At 49.9% G+C, this 16797-nt stretch overlaps 8 protein-coding genes across 8 annotated transcripts; 3 read left to right on the forward strand and 5 right to left on the reverse strand.

Moving 5' to 3' along the window:
* Positions 1-141: 141 nt before the first annotated feature.
* Positions 142-2914, forward strand: LCP9604111_5190 (metal cation transporter MSC2; the record flags this gene model as incomplete). The annotated part of the gene is made up of 4 exons (XM_039072973.1): positions 142-545; positions 597-1745; positions 1800-2018; positions 2068-2914. The coding sequence occupies 4 exons, from the start codon at positions 142-144 to the stop codon at positions 2912-2914; spliced, it is 2619 nt and encodes an 872-aa protein (XP_038928652.1).
* Positions 2915-3719: 805 nt separating this feature from the next.
* LCP9604111_5191 (uncharacterized protein) lies at positions 3720-4973 on the forward strand (the record flags this gene model as incomplete). The annotated part of the gene is made up of 1 exon (XM_039072974.1): positions 3720-4973. The coding sequence occupies one exon, from the start codon at positions 3720-3722 to the stop codon at positions 4971-4973; it is 1254 nt and encodes a 417-aa protein (XP_038928653.1).
* A 582-nt stretch (positions 4974-5555) lies between these two features.
* LCP9604111_5192 (Zn(II)2Cys6 transcription factor domain-containing protein) lies at positions 5556-6781 on the reverse strand (the record flags this gene model as incomplete). The annotated part of the gene is made up of 2 exons (XM_039072975.1): positions 5556-6638; positions 6713-6781. 2 exons carry the CDS (start codon positions 6779-6781, stop codon positions 5556-5558), a joined length of 1152 nt encoding a protein of 383 aa, XP_038928654.1.
* Positions 6782-7603: 822 nt separating this feature from the next.
* On the forward strand, positions 7604-8586 carry LCP9604111_5193 (RTA1 domain-containing protein; the record flags this gene model as incomplete). Its single annotated transcript, XM_039072976.1, has 3 exons — positions 7604-8310; positions 8363-8437; positions 8496-8586. The coding sequence occupies 3 exons, from the start codon at positions 7604-7606 to the stop codon at positions 8584-8586; spliced, it is 873 nt and encodes a 290-aa protein (XP_038928655.1).
* Positions 8587-9015: 429 nt separating this feature from the next.
* On the reverse strand, positions 9016-9714 carry LCP9604111_5194 (putative ubiquitin conjugating enzyme; the record flags this gene model as incomplete). Its single annotated transcript, XM_039072977.1, has 3 exons — positions 9016-9269; positions 9335-9427; positions 9558-9714. The coding sequence occupies 3 exons, from the start codon at positions 9712-9714 to the stop codon at positions 9016-9018; spliced, it is 504 nt and encodes a 167-aa protein (XP_038928656.1).
* A 439-nt stretch (positions 9715-10153) lies between these two features.
* LCP9604111_5195 (uncharacterized protein) lies at positions 10154-11288 on the reverse strand (the record flags this gene model as incomplete). The annotated part of the gene is made up of 2 exons (XM_039072978.1): positions 10154-11089; positions 11142-11288. The coding sequence occupies 2 exons, from the start codon at positions 11286-11288 to the stop codon at positions 10154-10156; spliced, it is 1083 nt and encodes a 360-aa protein (XP_038928657.1).
* An 837-nt stretch (positions 11289-12125) lies between these two features.
* On the reverse strand, positions 12126-13318 carry LCP9604111_5196 (carnitine:acyl carnitine antiporter; the record flags this gene model as incomplete). Its single annotated transcript, XM_039072979.1, has 4 exons — positions 12126-12788; positions 12864-12880; positions 12961-13009; positions 13067-13318. 4 exons carry the CDS (start codon positions 13316-13318, stop codon positions 12126-12128), a joined length of 981 nt encoding a protein of 326 aa, XP_038928658.1.
* A 1088-nt stretch (positions 13319-14406) lies between these two features.
* LCP9604111_5197 (CFEM domain-containing protein) lies at positions 14407-15718 on the reverse strand (the record flags this gene model as incomplete). Its single annotated transcript, XM_039072980.1, has 4 exons — positions 14407-14649; positions 14701-15341; positions 15399-15576; positions 15635-15718. The coding sequence occupies 4 exons, from the start codon at positions 15716-15718 to the stop codon at positions 14407-14409; spliced, it is 1146 nt and encodes a 381-aa protein (XP_038928659.1).
* Between the last annotated feature and the right edge of the window lie 1079 nt (positions 15719-16797).

Here is a 16797-nt window from a genome sequence, read left to right on the forward strand (position 1 = left end):
TCCGCAATGCTGGATCTGCTGACAACCTGCCCGCTAATCTGAGCTCTCGCCCGCTCCACCCTCGATATCTTGGCAGTGCCCCATCTCCTATCCTTTTCGTTGGACCTTCCAGCTGCTGCGCACCGTCAGCATCTGAAGATCATGTCGACGGGGGCACCGTCTCTGGGCGTGGATTTCACACCACCCAATGGACACAGTCATAATCATAGTCATGGTCGCAGTCGTGGCCATCGATCCAACCGCTGGGCGCAACCTCCGCCTTCCCTCTCACAGCCAGCTGATGCCACCTTTCCTGAACAACCGGAGTCAATCAATGCTATGAATTCGACTTATTCATATGGGGATACACATCAAATATCAGCCCACAGTCACCATGCGCATTCGCATTCGCACTCGCACTCCAGTGGACACCACAATCATAACCATAGTGTGTCATCTCTTCACCACGATGTGCTAGATGACCACCATTTGAAAGATCCCAATGGCGGTTATGGAATATTATCTACGGATACCACTATACAGGCAGACTATAGTCCAGGGAATATGTACGTGGGGTTAGAATGTTATTGACGAGTAAAAGCTGACCCTAATTGCAGCAACGAGATTCTGACTAGTGCACTCATCGTGCTGCCGTGGGTTACGCTTTCTTGGTACCAGAGACAAAATGCCCAAAGCCAAAATCTATCTAGCGAAGGTATACCTGGTACAACTGCGAGCATTACTACCGGGCAAGTTAGTCAGAAGACCTGCCTTTTGACAGCGCTCACCCTCACCCTCTTCGGCTGTGGTCAAATACTACGTATCAACTACCAAAAGGCTGGCTCGTCCACGCTCTTGTCCGTTAATTTCCCCAAACTAAATGTGAAGAACGTCCAAACTTCACTTTTACAAATTGTCTCAGTGGCACTGCCAATATTTGCAGCGCTCAAGGTCGGAAGTTTTTTGGTTGCATTTGCGCTGCTTCTTGCGACGGCATCGAGGGTCCCAGCAATCATCAATAGAGCTTCGCACACTCAAGAGAAATACGGTCGAAAGATCCTATCCATTACCCTGTTAGTGGTGGTTATTATATCGAGTTTCCTTGGGCTGAACCATCCTTGGGACGTATCTCCAGTCATTGGATATGCCGCCCTATTAGGATCTGTGTTTATTGCGCCTCCCCCATTCCCCTCTCTCCGTCATCATAGACCTATTCCTGAGCCTGGTCTTGTTGCTGCACAGAGCAAGACTTCACGTCTGAGTCACTCCTCCGCTGTGGTCACGACTGATGCACCACTGGCCGTTATATCTGGGTCCTCCCTTGCACTCCTGAGCATACTTCTCAACCGAGGACTTGTTTTCAGCATCTGGGAACTGGTATATCTCCTTATTCCGACGGGTATATTTGCTACTTCTCTTATGATTTTCCTGCCCTCCAGCCCCCGCTCTCCCAAAAAGGCCGGACTCGCCATTTGCGCCGGAGCTGCAGCTTTTCTTTGTTCCCCACATGTCCAGGATGACTTGCTCATGGTTTATGCCACACGTGGTGTCTTGGCTACGGCTTCTTTCTTTGCCTCTCGAAGGGATGACATTCATTTGCATCTGGATACGCATGCGCATAGCCACACGCACATTCATTCACATTCACACACAACATCAGAATCCTCCCGAGTATCAAAGTGGCTTCTTCATAAAAGCGAACCATACCCGTTGCTGCACAGCATTCTCAAAGAGAAGGATTCCCGTAGCATCTTCTACTTCATGTGGTGAGTTATGAAATCCAATAATTGTCTGTCCTGAATTACTGCTAACATTTTCAGCCTGAATTTCACTTTTATGCTTGTTCAATTATCATATGGGTTCCTAACTGGATCATTGGGACTGCTTAGTGACAGTATTCACATGTTTTTCGATTGTCTTGCGCTTGTTGTTGGTTTATGTGCCGCTGTCATGAGCAAATGGCCCCCGAACGCTCGATTCCCATACGGCTATGGTAAAGTTGATACTTTGTCAGGATTTGCCAACGGGATTTTCCTCATGTGAGTGTTGCCAAAGCGGTGCGTAGAGGCAAATTCTAACAACATACAGGATCATCAGCGTTGAGATCATTTACGAAGCGGTGGAACGGCTCTCATCGGGGAGTGAGGTGCATCGTCTAGGCGAGTTACTGATCGTCAGCATTGCTGGCCTTGCAGTCAACTTGGTCGGAATCTTTAGCTTCGAGCACGGTCATGCTCACGGGCATGATCATGGCCACGACCATTCTCATGGCAATGAGAACATGCACGGCATCTTCTTGCACATTCTTGCCGATACGCTTGGTTCGGTGGCAGTCGTCATTTCAACCATTCTCGTGCATTACTCCGGTTGGGCCGGCTACGACCCGTTGGCATCATGCTTCATCGCCATATTGATCTTCGCCTCCGCTGTTCCTCTAGTTAGCAGCACGGCTAAGACGCTGCTACTCACTATGCCAGCCGACACCGAATATACTCTTAGGGAAACACTAGCGGGAGTTAGCACTTTGAGAGGCGTGGTTAGTTATACAGTGCCCAAATTCTGGCTTGATGATACAGGACCGGTATCTTCCGGGCATAGCCATTCCCATGACCATTCCGAGCATGGGGACTGTGAGAATCACCATGATCATAGCCACAGCCAACACCATGGTCATGAGCAGCACCACGATCATGACCACGATCATGCCCATGACCATGACCATGACCACGATCACGATCACGAACATGCGCATGAGAAGAAGCCCCAGAATATTTTCGGTGTGATCCACGTCGTCGCTTCCCGGGGTGCAGATTTAGAAGACGTACGTCAACGGACCGTCGACTTCCTTCGAGAGAAAAACATGGATACTCTTGTCCAGGTTGAGCGTGACGGAGATGCGCGCTGCTGGTGTAACGGTGGGAGTAAGGGCTTTTGATTGGTGACAACGTTTCAACCATCATCAACTGTTCTCAAAGGGAAGCCAGGGTTTACGGTACATTTAATATCGCTTTGCCCCGGCCGATGTCTATATATCTCTTGTACAGATAGGATTGGATCGGTTCGCCGAAAGATTACACCGATCAACAGCACATAGTTTTCTCCGCAGCATCGGAAGTGCAAGGCATATACTTCAATGATTCAATAACGAACCCCAGTTCTTCATCGCATCACATGTAGGCGAAACCTATCCCGGAATCCTTCAAGGGTGAAACTTGTACGACCCGTCTATCAGTTATAGACTGTCCTGAATGGATATCCTTGATCTGAGCCCTACATTTCTCAGACAAATGGAGTGCAGCTCCGTCGGTGCCCCTGAGGCCAGATCTCCGTGAATTGCGACACGATGCTCCTTCGGGTCACACAATTACATTGAACCTCGGCAGCACATGGCGCGAAAGTCCAGATCTACGTATTGTGTTATTCTGACAAGAGCGAACCTCCGTTTCATCTCCTCGAGGTTGCCAGCCTTGTCAACTAAATCGGCACCACCGGCCAACCTGCCGGGCCGCGGCTCCAGAAAAATAACCTGTAGCATCTGAACCGTACAAATGGAAGAGTGACATCGAGTCTTGTGCTACCAACCACTCGACTTCTAGGTTTGGACAGAGGATGTTACGACATTCTATATACCTTCCGACACCATCGCAACCCCAGCCGATCCTTTCTGTCATTCTTCTACAGAGCCTTCTACAGAGATATCAACTACACTCTACATTTGACTCTTTCGTCCAGTATATTCAATGTCATCAGCTTCAGCTTCGACCGCAAAATCACCGTATGCCGACGAAGTCGTGCGAGGAGGATATGCAAAAATATTTGAGGGCCATACAGTCTTCCTCACCGGAGGTACTGGCTGCCTAGGGGGTTGTCTCCTCTACAAGCTAGCTCTGCAACTGCCAACTCGCAAGATTTTCGTTCTGGTAAGGGGGAACTCCCAGCGGGCTATTGGAAAACTGAGGGAATCGATACCAAATCATGCACAGGCTATTTTAGCCACGAACAAAGTCGAGTTTGTGATTGGAGATATGAAGACGGTGAACTTTGGGATTGAAGCTACTATCCTTCAGCAACTTCAAGATCAAGTGACCCTGGTCATTCATACAGCAGCCAAGATCAAACTTGAAGGTCCCATTCGTGATGCACTGGAGAACAATTGTCTCCCTGCGCTGGAAATGGCACGGATTGCCTCTAGATTCCGGCGACTGAAACTCCTCATCCAGATCTCTACGTCATACGTCAATAGTCATCGTCCGGATGGCACGGTTTTAGAGCGGATATATCAATTGGGAGGCAAAGAAGATGCAGAGGAAGAACTGGCATCCATATTGACGCTGGGCACATCACCTCACGCGGGCAAATTCTCATCTACCTACACCCAAGCCAAGCATCTCATGGAACGTCTACTACTCAGCCGCTTCCCTCTTCTTCCAATTCTACTGCTACGGCCAACAATCTTCGGTCCTGCGCTCAGATACCCTTACTCGCTATATGGACCGGAGGACTCCACGCCTCTCAACAAGTTTACTAGGCTTTGGTTCTCTGATCGAGGCGCCACGCAAGTTTGGCATGCCACGGAAGGCTATAAAACAGGCGCCAATATCCTAGACGAGATTCCCGTGGACCTCGTAGCAAACGCATGTCTATTGCACGCAGCAGCACGGACTACGGGCATTGTCCAGATTGGTTCCCAGCTCTATCATCCGATTACCTTCGATGAGATCTTCCGAATGGGCCTGGAAAATGCCACGCCTGCAGCCCAGCGAGAGTTTCCGAAGATCATATTTACCGAAGATCGCAGCACACCGCAATGCTTTCTTGCGGAATTGATTCAAGTAGGAACTCGCAACTGGTTATTCGATTGCGGGCGGTCCTACTGGCTCAAACAGGTGAGCGGGCCATTGAGCATGCAGGTTTGCAAGCATGAGGCAGATGCTCTGAATTTGACACGGACTCACGATGTCCTCGGGGCTCTAAAGGAGAAAGCTCGGATCTGAACTGAGCTGCAGGGAAATTGGAGGCTGCAAATCGGCTATAAGATACTTTGTAGCCCCCGTAATCTTCGAGCTATATGAGACAAATATGACCTTCGTATACTCCACGCTACGTCTATCATAATACTTCCTCGATTGATATTTATCTAGGTCATTTTAGAGAAAGGCTTCCTCAATTAAAGGTAGCTTCGGTTTAAATAAGCCGAGTTCATTATCCACTGTAGTGGGGGATTCCAGTATAGGATAACCCAGCGGCCATATGATCTAAAAGCATCCCTGAAAGATAGCAACGCAGACACCTTCCACTTCTCTTCTTGGTAGTCACCCCACGGTGTTCTCCTCTCTAGCACCCTAATATTCCCACTGACGACTCTGCTCTCACGCCTGTTTCGTAGGCAGGGTCCCCTCTTCACAACCCAGTAAACTTGCTGTTTCGGATGACTAGAAATACGTTGATTGAGTGGGCCAGCCAACCTGTTAAGGATCATAGTACACAGCAATAGAACAGAAGCTATTAATATTTATCTATCGGGTTTCTTCACATTGGGTTTCCTCGTGTGAATTACAAAAAGCGGGTATAGTATATCAAAGTCCCATTTTTTTCCGGGCCCAAGCCATAGCATTAGCCCATTCCATATCCCCGGGATGCAGTGCATCCAATAATTCGGAGACCAATGCCCGGCCCGAGTCTCGAGCCCACCAATGCTGGCCATCAAGCTCCCCGAGCAACACACCCCAGTGCATGAGAATCAACAGAGATAGAGGCTGTCGGCGTCGCACATTGTCCACGAATTCCTTGTCGCTCATAGCGAGCCAAGCCAGAACATTGGCAGCATCAACAGAATTGCCAACTCTGGCTGAGAAATGCCGCAGATAGACAATAGCATCTTTGTTGACCTGATGCTGATCGGGGTCGATACTAGCGAGGGCCTCATCGTTCAAAGAACCGAGTCGCTCCAGGGCATCCCGCATATCGCTATCTATACTGGCTACCCCACTATTCCAATAGTTTCTTCGACGGGTAAACAGCTCTAATTTAATCCAAGATTCACCAATCCGGTGGATTTTTCTCACGCCTTGCAAGAGTTCAAATACAACGACAATATTCTCCGTTATGCTTGAACTTTCCCCGCGGGCAGCAGTCACTCTTGGTAGAGCGATGCCTATAACGGTGGTGATAATGGACTGCGCCAGCGCAGCCTCGCAGTTCATTGGGTTGATACTGTCAACAGCTGCGCGATATGGCGCAAATGTGAGATTGTGATATTGGAGGGCGATATCAATGTACACCAGCGATGCCGGTGGCTCGATTGTGGCGGCAATATGAAGAGCCCCCAGAGCCAGAATGCCGTTCATTAAAAAATCATACTGAAGAGCCAGGCGAGGAATGGCAATCTGCCAGACGTAATGCTCCGAGCTGGAAGAGCAAAGACTCTTATAGGTTTCTGTGGAAAACTTATGCATAAGCTCCAGATCTCGCACCGCTGAAATGGTTGAAGAAACGGGAGCTGTCAGCCTAGGGATCCTCGGCCGCAGGGGAGTGTCTATAATAGCCAACGGGGCCGGGGTCTGGCTTGCTCGTGAATCGGGCCGAGCCGGCGCTCTTAAATATGTGCATGGGAGTTCCCGTGAGATACAATTGGAGCACGGTGGCCCCTTTTCGTCACACTGCATTCGTTAGTCTCGTCATTTGATGGAGCCCGGGACAATCTATGGGGCCATCCCAAGTTTCCGGAACTCACCTTGACGCGACGTCTCTTGCACTGATCGCAGCCTTGGCGAGATTTAGTGTGCGCTCGGCGAGGAGGCATCTCGGAAACCACGGTACCTGAGGGTCCATGTAACCGGTTCGCTCGGATCCTTCGAGACGTGGAAGAGTCCAAGCGCGGGAGAGAAGATGATGATGTGGAGGAGTCACGTGGACCGAGACTATAAAAAGACTTCCCTGCCTTGTTTTCTCTCTTCTGTATGGTTTAATCTTTTTTACAGTTTCTACCTTCTACTTCTTCGTCCGGGTGTCAGATTATGCTTATTTGATAATACTTTTCAAAACGCCGTGGTCGCTTCGTCCTCTATTTCAGCATTAGCCTTACACAGTCACATGTCCCAATATAGCCCTAGGACGGACTTGAAAGTATGAACTCAATACCGACTGACATTATCTAGATTCTACAGATTCTACAGATTCTAGAAAGAAATGTCCATCTCGGACCAAAATCTCTCGGACCAAAAGCAACAAATCCCCGAAAGGATCAAAGCGCCTTATAGAAAACAAGTGGATCCGACGTAAGCGACGTGGAGAGAACGAGAACGAGAACGAGAACGAACGAGAACGAGGGCAAGAAACAGCCAATAGCGATGCATTTGGAGCCGGTTTCATCGTGTTGAACCAATTTAGGGCTCCACCTGCTGGAGGTGTTGTTGCTGCGGCCCCTTGATATTGAGTTGACCTGCCTGAAGGCTGATAAATTTATGATTTGATATCCAACCCCTCCAGGGATTTTCTCCATTGAGAGACTCGAGGCCCTTTTCCTTGTTATCCCACCTTCTAGGACTTACTCTCACTCAGCTCTCTTTTACTCTCCTTCCTTTACTCTATATTTCTTTCCTTTTGATTACACATCTCACTCAACATGGCGGGCTATGACACTTGTTTCGAAGTAAGCCCACAATGTCCTGTTGAACTCACGACATACGGTTACTACCCCAATCTCGGCGGAAACATCTTCTTCACGGTCGTTTTTGGCCTACTCGGAATATGCCAAACCGGTCTCAGCATCTACTACCGAACATGGACATTCTTGATAGCTCTGCTCATTGGAACATTTATGGAAATGGCTGGGTACATTGGCAGGGTTCAAATGCATTATAATCCATGGTCGGCACCTGCATTCAAACTCCAGATCGTGTGTCTGGTGCTCGCGCCGACCTTCGTCGCAGCGGGTGTCTACCTAACGCTGAAGCATATCATTCTGACCTTGGGACCTGAACACTCGATCTTGAAGCCGCGCCTTTTCACCTGGATCTTCATCGGATGCGATATTGGCTCTCTTCTTTTACAAGCTGCAGGAGGTGGTGTCGCCGCAGCTGCTGGTAACGATGACTTCCAAATGCTCAAGGCAGGCGACAACATTATCATCGCTGGTATCGCCTTCCAGGTCGGGACCATGGTTGTATGTGGATTCTTTGCTACTGTCTTCTTCTGGAGGGTCTTCAAACACGGTGATGGGTTTGCGGGCGAGAAGAACCTCGATGCACCGATTATTTCCAAGTGGCTGCCGTTCGTCGTGGGCGCCGAGGTCTTTGCCTATGTCACAGTCTTGATTCGGTGCATTTATCGGTAAGAGCCAATATGCGTACAAACAAGACACTTTACTGACCCCGATATCTAGTATCCCGGAGATGGCTGGTGGCTGGGGAAACCCGCTGATGCAGAAGGAGAATGAGTTCCTTCTCTTGGACGGAATGTAAGTGGTCTCTTGGTTCTTTTGAAAGCTGGGGAAATCATAGCTGACGTGTCATTAGGATGATTACTCTCGCCTGTCTGGCCTTCACCGTCTTCCATCCTGGAAAGTTCCTCCCATCATTGCGCTTCACGTCCAAGACCCGCACATAATAGCATTCTTTTATATTTCTTTTGAGGGTGCTCTCGGCGTTTTTTAGATACTTTCTTTCCAGCATGTGCCTATGTCAGAGATGATATACTCTACTTAATCAGGGTGTAATGAAAACATAAGAATCAGTTGTCGCTCTACATTTGTGCTAGATTTACGTCAGATTCGGAAATTATTTCGGAAATAGATTCGATCCAAACCAGACAAGTACGCTAAATAAAGCTCCAGCCTCACGAAATCGCAAAGAAATGCACCACAAAGTGACCAGCGATCGAGAGCATGGCAAATTATTGCTCGCTCTATGCAATAAAGAAGAGAAAAGAAGAGAACACCGCTCGCCGCGGTACATTGAAGAAGAAGAACCCCGGCAACTCCATGTTAAATCAGACATAACCCGCCATCTTAAATTGCCGTGTATAATTAAATCGTGTCTAGTCGTCCAACGTCAGACGGACGCACCGTCGGACACGCTTCTTAAACTCCGCAGGGTCCTCACGCCATAGCCGAGCAGCCTCCACATTCGCCGGGCTCTCGTCGTTTGGGCTGGAAAGCATAGAGATGACGGACAAAAGGATCGTCTCGGGTGTTTGCACGGGAGACCAGCGTTCCGCAGCCGACTCATAGCCGTATTTGTCCTCCTCGGGCGGGTGGAGAATGGAAATGCAGACGTCGCCACTCTCATAAACTATTAAATCGGAGTAAATTGTGAGTAAGTTGTCTGTGATAAATAATTCAACCGGAACCACATACTATTCGGATGGAAGATAGGAGATTCGAACTTCATCTTTGGCGGCCGGTGAGGGTATTCTGTTGGGAAAGAGAGACGAGCCCTGAAAAAACCACCTAGGCAAGCAAACTTGTGAGTATTCTTCAATGCATTTGTAGCAACATATCCCTAGACGGCATTATGTTTGCCACAGCACCAGTCGAGGAATTGACGTCAAATCCATAGAGAAATGAGGCCATCACATACCTCCATACAGCTTCACATCGTCTGATATCATGAGCATAACTTCCCATTCGAAAACGTTATTATCGACCAAGCCACAACTGATGCCGGGAATATCCTTATCGGACTGCATCTGCTGCAGTTGGCGGGACAGCATGCGCCCGGCGGGAGAAGTCGCCATGCTGATAGTCGAGGAAGATAAAGCAGAAGAGTGGAAGGGTGAAATTGGGTCGATATCTGAAATCGGGTTCAATGTCAAAAGAAAGACAAAGAGTAGGAGATGAGGAGACGGTGAGGGGCGCAAAAAGAAATGTAGGCGGTAAGGCTAAAGCGGGGTTTGATAGCCTAGATGGGGAGGCGGTAGACACCATGGGCACGTAATTAGTTGCTACTTTGTATGTCTAGGTAGCCCTGGAGGTATAGACTCGATGAGGACCTTAGGGTTGTCGTTATGTTTAAATCTCGTAGTGCATGAGGAAGGTGAAAGACTATTGTATGAGGCAAACATTTCAATCTCTCCCAATGATATAGATGTAGCAAACGCAACAATTACACACACATCCCAGCATTTCATCATGTACCAAACATCGGATCTCAATGGCTTTTTACTTTCAGCTCATTTAGAGTCCAGGGGCACCCATATCGATCGGTTTGGCAGTCTTGGAAATCCAAAAGATCTGACCACCAAGTACCAGAAGAGCGAAAAAACCAAGTGCCACCTCCATGGCAAATGTCTTGCCAATAACCTTGGCGAAGCGGATACGGGCAGCCCAGTCAAAGGTAGTCCATGCATCCATGAGGCCGATCTTGCCGCTGCCACCGGTGATGGCCGGACGGACTTTGCCCCCGAAAGAGCGATCAAATGGCACAATAGTCTCATCCTCCTCGGGAAGCATGGAGGCAGCCACACGGACAAAGATGACACGAGCGGGCATAGATATCAAGAATGCCAAAAGAGCAGGAACCACACTGACGCCCATGAAGCGGTAGATGGCCACAATAGGCGGGACTTCCTGATAACCGGAAACATCGAGCCAGCCAGCAAGATTGGCAATGGCCATGGGGATGAAGAAAGCAGCAGCGGTGAGGACATCCTGGAGAGCAGCGGCTGGGGCAATCTTGATCCAGGTCTTGTAGCTGGGGATACGCTGGTAGAAGCGCTTTGGAGAGGGCTCAGAGATAACAATGTGCACCCAGGCCATCTGCCAAGTAGCCAGTACCACGCTCAGGACGGATTGAACGACAAACTGGCCCAAATATGAATTGGTAGGCACAGGGACAAAACCTGACAGGAACCCACGGGCCATAGTGTAGGCCACAAACATGCTCATTCCACGGAAGCGAGACCAGAAGCCAGCGCGGGAGCGGAGGTGCTTCACAGTGGTGCGCAGCTTGCTGGTGATAGGCTTGAGGGGAGTAGGAGCGAGCAGCTCCGGATCATTCTCGTCGGTTGGCTTGGTGGGATCGGGACTGGGAATAATGCGTACGTAGATATCGGGGTTGGTATCTTCCACTACAGCCAGAGTGGAGACCACCATTCCATAGGTATACTCGATCTGTCGAGTGTTAGTTCCACAAGGTGATATCTGGAAAGATTTTTTTACTTACAGACCAGAAAACAAGCCCAATCAAAATAGCAGTGATAGCAAACAGAGCCACCAAGCCTCCATTCGGCTCCTGCTTCTCAGGCTTAGACTGCATGTGAGTGACAGCAAGCTCGGTGCCCCGACGCATCAGGACGTTAGTGACGGACATGATGAAGCCGACACTGGTGAATATATATATAATATATTCGATGGAAAAGAGATGGAAACACGAGGTTGGAAGTGCAAAGATGAGAGGGGAAGACGGGGGCTTTTATCTGATACAAAGCCAGGCAGCAGACCACTAGCGCCGGAGTCGTCGGTACCCTTAGAGTACTTAGAGTTCTGACGGACTCCACCTATAATTTTAGGTACCTGGCGTGTACCCTGATCAGCCTCACGAGGAACTCGGACACTTTCTTGGACATTTCCATTTCCCTCGAACAACTTTTGTTCTCTCTATGGGATGGCCATGTATCTACTATTTTGTACTACTTCTTACTGCCTTGGACTATTTGCTTCAAAATTCACCCAATCATCCGATGATATAAATAGAAACCCCTGGGATCATCGGCGTCCAATTCCTCCGTGCCGACCAAACATTGCCAGGTTGCCTCCGATCACCATTGGCCCCCGACATGTTAGCGCTAAATCCAGGGTGCCTAGGCGAAGCCGGCTCGGCCAATTCTCCCCATCGAGAGTGAAAAAAATAAATGAAAATACCGCTTGAGCCTCAATTGTCTCAGGCAAAGTGTATATGGCTAGAATTTGCCAGCTTGTATACATTCTAGATCCAATGTGGCATGCCCAACTCCCAGAAATCACCAGAAAGTGACTTTCTATAAATATCGGATATCAACCAAAGATCTAAAACGAACCCCAACATGACCAGAAAGATGCGAACCAATCAAAGCCAACTCATGGTCGCAGACAACCATCCGTGGATGGGAGACAAAACGCTGAAAAAAGAGATCAATCATGGTATGTACACAACAAGAATTCTCCAACTTTAGTCAAATAACTTCTTCATGCCCTTGTGTGCCAGCTCAACGCCGAGGAAAGTGGCGGCATTGGCAGGCACCGCACGGGCGAGAGCAGGTCCGAATCCAGGGAAGAAGGCCTTCAAACCGCCGCTAGCGTAAACCGAGCGGATAACACCACCCATGGTAGGCTTGCCCGGTGCGCTCTGCAGGCGGGACTTGATGGTGTCAACGGGGAAGACAGGGATCCACATAGCGATACCGGCAGCACCACCAGCGCACACAACGGCAGATAGGGAGAGCTCGCCCGTCACGTTGCCTTCGGCATCCTTGGGGGTCAAGGAGCGCTTGATGTACTCGTAGGCCGCGAAGTAGGCGGCCGAGCCGGGACCATCACGGGCCAACGTCATGGCGCTACCACGGAACACGCTGCGAACACCACCTTCCTTGTACAGCTGGCGCACGACATCCAGACCACCGGAGTACTGAGGTTTCTCGCCCGGAGCCAGTTGCTTCTGGCCCTGGATCTGGAGGAGGACCTTGACACGCTCGAAGGGTGCCGTGATCAGGGTCATGGGGATGGCGGAGAAGAAGCCTGCAGAAGAGATTTGTGCGATGGAGTACTGCGGGGTGTCGTTCTTGACTGGGACGGTAGAGAACTTGCTCACGAGAGTCTTGCCCACGTCGTAACCCTAATTTGTTGTTAGTATCGCTTCCGGACGGGCGCTCGCAGCTGCGGGCGCAGAGAAAAAGAAAAAAAGACGAACCCAAAAGCTGACGGCAACTGTGAGACAGGACTGATTAGCTCATAACTCGATCAATTTCAGATGTGAGAGCCATTATGGCGCATGCTAGAGTACTTACACATGGGAGTAACTCCAACAAGCGGCGCAGAGACACCGGCATACAATCCCTAGGAACCATTGTCAGTTCGGTCGCAAAGTATTCAATGTGCTTGTGGTGATCATACTCGAGCCAATCCTTCACGGGCTACCGTCTTCCGGACCACATCCATGGCACCTGAGTAAACTCCCTTTTCGGCCGTCTGCAGGCGCACCTTGACTAGATCAAACGGGTGTCCAACGACGACAGCGCAGAGACCACCAACGGCACCGGCTGCGAGAGAGCGCAGCTGTACAATTGTCTGGTTGACGGCCTTGGTCTCGATGTCGTTGATCTCATTCTCAAGCTGCTGCGCGGTGGGGGAGGTAGAGGAAGACATTATGGGCGAGTCGGAGCGGGGAGAGACAGGGATGGAGATAGGGATGGAGGATGAGGGGAGAAGAGGGTGAAGACAGCAGGGGCCAAGAGTAAGATGGGAAAGTAATTGATAGCGCAATAAGAAAAAATTGACCGGGGATCTTCAAATGATGGAGACGGAGACACAACCGAAGCCGACTGGCCTTCCCCGGACGAAGGTGTGCCTCGGTTCGGCAGCGGAAAAACCGACTCCCCGTGGTAGATACTAGCAAGTAAGAAGGAAGTCTACAGTACTGTTGAACTAAATATTATGGAGACATTTGGCATGTTTTGCTGGGTTTCCTATAAGAATTGAATTAGAATATACTCCTACGGCGTCAGTGGCCCCGAGTGCGCCAGTCCGGGTGAACGGGAGAGCTCAACCACTCCACGTTTTCCCCGCGGAATAAAGGATGGCTGTGTCAGGATTAGGTTTGCTCCATCTCTAGCTTTTCTCAAAGGGTATAGGTGCAGGGGAGATGTGAAGTGCCTGTATCGTTGCAAATGTGTACATGTACGGAGTAAGTACTTGGAAGTCCGAGTTCTACTCCGTAGGGTCGCAATCACATGGAAATCCACGTGCTTTATCAGGACGAGAATTAGTATTTATACATCCATACATCCATACGTCTATGCATTCAGATGCATAAGGAAAAAAAAGGATTCAAACTGAAACACCTCATATTCAGCTACTCCTTTACCCCGGAACTTGCTGTAGAATGCAAGGCTGCGGTTTGCGCCAGTGGCGAATCCTTCTATCTCAGTCTTGGTACCCACTTGGCGTTCCAAAGAAGAGGGTTTGATTTCTTCAACCCTTCCGTACGGAGTACTTAATTAGTGTCAACTCGCAAGAAGTACAGAGTATAAATGCATAATACAGTTTTCATTCATTAAGCTCGATTGACATTATATTAACAGCTCCGTAGAGCAAAGAGAGACAAACATGATGGTACCCATCAAGAACCCGTTCCATATTGTACCTATACAAGCCCGACGACGGCAACACATGAATCATAACCCATAAAGTAACATGGAGTACATGCGGACTCTACGCATTCACATGTGGGACGTTTACAGAGCGAGGATAGCGACCAGGCCGAGGACGCCCATAGCACCACTGCCGACAGTGGCCATGGGGGCAGCGGCACCGGAGCTGGATGTAGGAGCAGCAGAGCCGGAATCCGAGCCAGAGGTAGACTCAGAGCTGCCGGAATCGGAGTCGGAGGTAGACTCAGAGCTGTCGGAGCCGCCAGTGGAGGTGGAAGAGGTGCTGGTGCTAACCTTGGTCACCATGGAGCCGGAGGCGTCGGTGCTCTAGAGATATGGTCAGTGTGGTTTTCAAGAAGAAGATCAAGTGTATCTTACAGTGATGGTGGAAACGGAGCCAGTGTTGGAGGCAGAGGCCTCAGTGCCAGTCAATGTAGCGGTGGTCTTGGAGCCAGAGGCATCAGTGCTAGTCACGGTAGCGGTGGTCGCGGAGCCAGAGACGTCAGTGCCAATCACGGTGCTGGTAATCGCAGAACCAGAGGCATCAGTGCTGGTCACGACAGCGACGCCAGTGGTTGTGGAGCCAGAGGCATCAGTGCCGGTCACAGTAGCACCGGAGCCAGAGGTTTCAGTGCCAATCACAGTCTCGGTGGTCGCGGAACCTGAGGCATCAGTGCCGGTCACGACAGCGACGCCGGTGGTCGTAGAGCCAGAGGCATCAGTGCCGGTCACGGTAGCATCGGAGCCAGAGGTTCCAGTGCCAATCACGGTCTCGGTGGTCATGGAGCCAGAGGCATCAGTGCGGGTCACGACAGCGACGCCAGTGGTTGTGGAGCCAGAGGCATCAGTGCCGGTCACGGTAGCACCAGAGCCAGTAGAAGTGGAGTCACCACCAGCACCGGAGGTAGATCCAGAGGTAGAGCTAGAGTCAGAGCCGGAGGTAGAGCTGGAGTCAGAGCCGGAGGTAGAGCTAGAGTCAGAGCTGGAGCTGGAGGTGGAGTCAGATCCCGCGACACCGCCTGCGATATAATGTTAGTTTACCATATCAAGTGTTCGAACTACTAATAGTCACGTACCAGGGCACTTAGCGACGGCCATAGCGAGAACCGTCTCGGCGTCGTCGTTGGGGCAGGCCTCCTTGGTGCAGTCACGGATACCGTACTTGTAGTTATCGCTCTTGCACAGGCAAGCGAGGTCACCGGACTTGCAACCCAACTCGGAGGCCAGGTTGCTCATGTTGTTGAGACACATAGTCTAGAGTCGATAAGGATTAGCATTGAGTATGATTCAACACGGGATTAATCGAACTTACAGCACACTCCGAGGCAGCAGACTCGGCGGCGACCATGCCAAAAGCGGCCATCAAGGCCAGAGCAACGGGGGAGAAGGACTTCATGATTAAGAATTAGGGGAGGAATTGAGGATTCTCGAGGTCAATGTGTAAGGGACGAGGAATTGGCAAAAGTGGAAATTGAAAGAAATCTGCAGATGGGGACCTTTTATAAAGACAGGCCTGAGAAACAAAAACAAAGTCTGCATCAACCTCACCAGCCACCTGCCCCAGACTATAAATTGAGTCTCCATATTTGACAAAAGAGGAATAAAGTGGACGGAGCAAACGGTAAAGCCCAATCACCATAGCGGTGTGGATTGCCTGGCAAGGCCAAGTTGGGATTGTTCTGCGACCCAACGTGGCGATGAGAGAATGAATCGATTGCTTAAGCGATATGAAGTCATCACAACATCCGAATCCTGGATTTGCCCTCTGTAGTGGCCTGAAATGGGGTGATCGCCCCGGGGATAGCTCACACCTCTTCTCCATCGTCGATCTCATAGGTCCATCTAATTTGCCAGGGGCCCCGTTCGGAATTGAATTTTGGCTTTTGGCTTTTCCACGATGTTCTCCATTATTGGAGCCAGCCCTCCCATTTTGCCGATAGGGGAATCCGTTTGGCTGGCATCATTAGGGGTAACCAAGATTTTGATGGTGGTTGAGCTTCCAAGCTTTCTTTCCTCTCTGTGTTCACCGATTTGAGCAATGTTTATGGTCAAGATAGGCGAAGATCGACGGGTCCCAATCGGAGCTGAGGCCGGCACTAAACTGGATTGTCGAATAGTCAGAGACACCCCGATCGCACTATTGAAAATTTGAAAACTCAGTTGTTGGGACACCGCTATTTTGTGGCTGAACCTTGGGACACAGCCACACTATCAATATCACCATGCCATGGACTCGACGCTATTCCGGACTCTAGGCTCTACGGACTTATTACGGACTACTATTATGTATTCCCCGATCCTGAATTGTAGACGGAGGTCGGACTATAAACTACCCCCGTTCTGTATACACAGGGTTGATTCCCAAGCTTGTTTCAGCTTTCAAGGGATACCCCTGGAAAGAAACTGGCAGCTTTGAGATACGTAAGAATTGAATTGAAATCATTTGACTCGCATCGTCTCCTTCCTTTTTTTCTT

Source organism: Penicillium roqueforti, assembly GCF_015533775.1.
Source record: "Penicillium roqueforti strain LCP96 04111 chromosome Unknown scaffold_12, whole genome shotgun sequence".
Classification (NCBI taxonomy): Eukaryota; Fungi; Ascomycota; class Eurotiomycetes; order Eurotiales; family Aspergillaceae; genus Penicillium; species Penicillium roqueforti.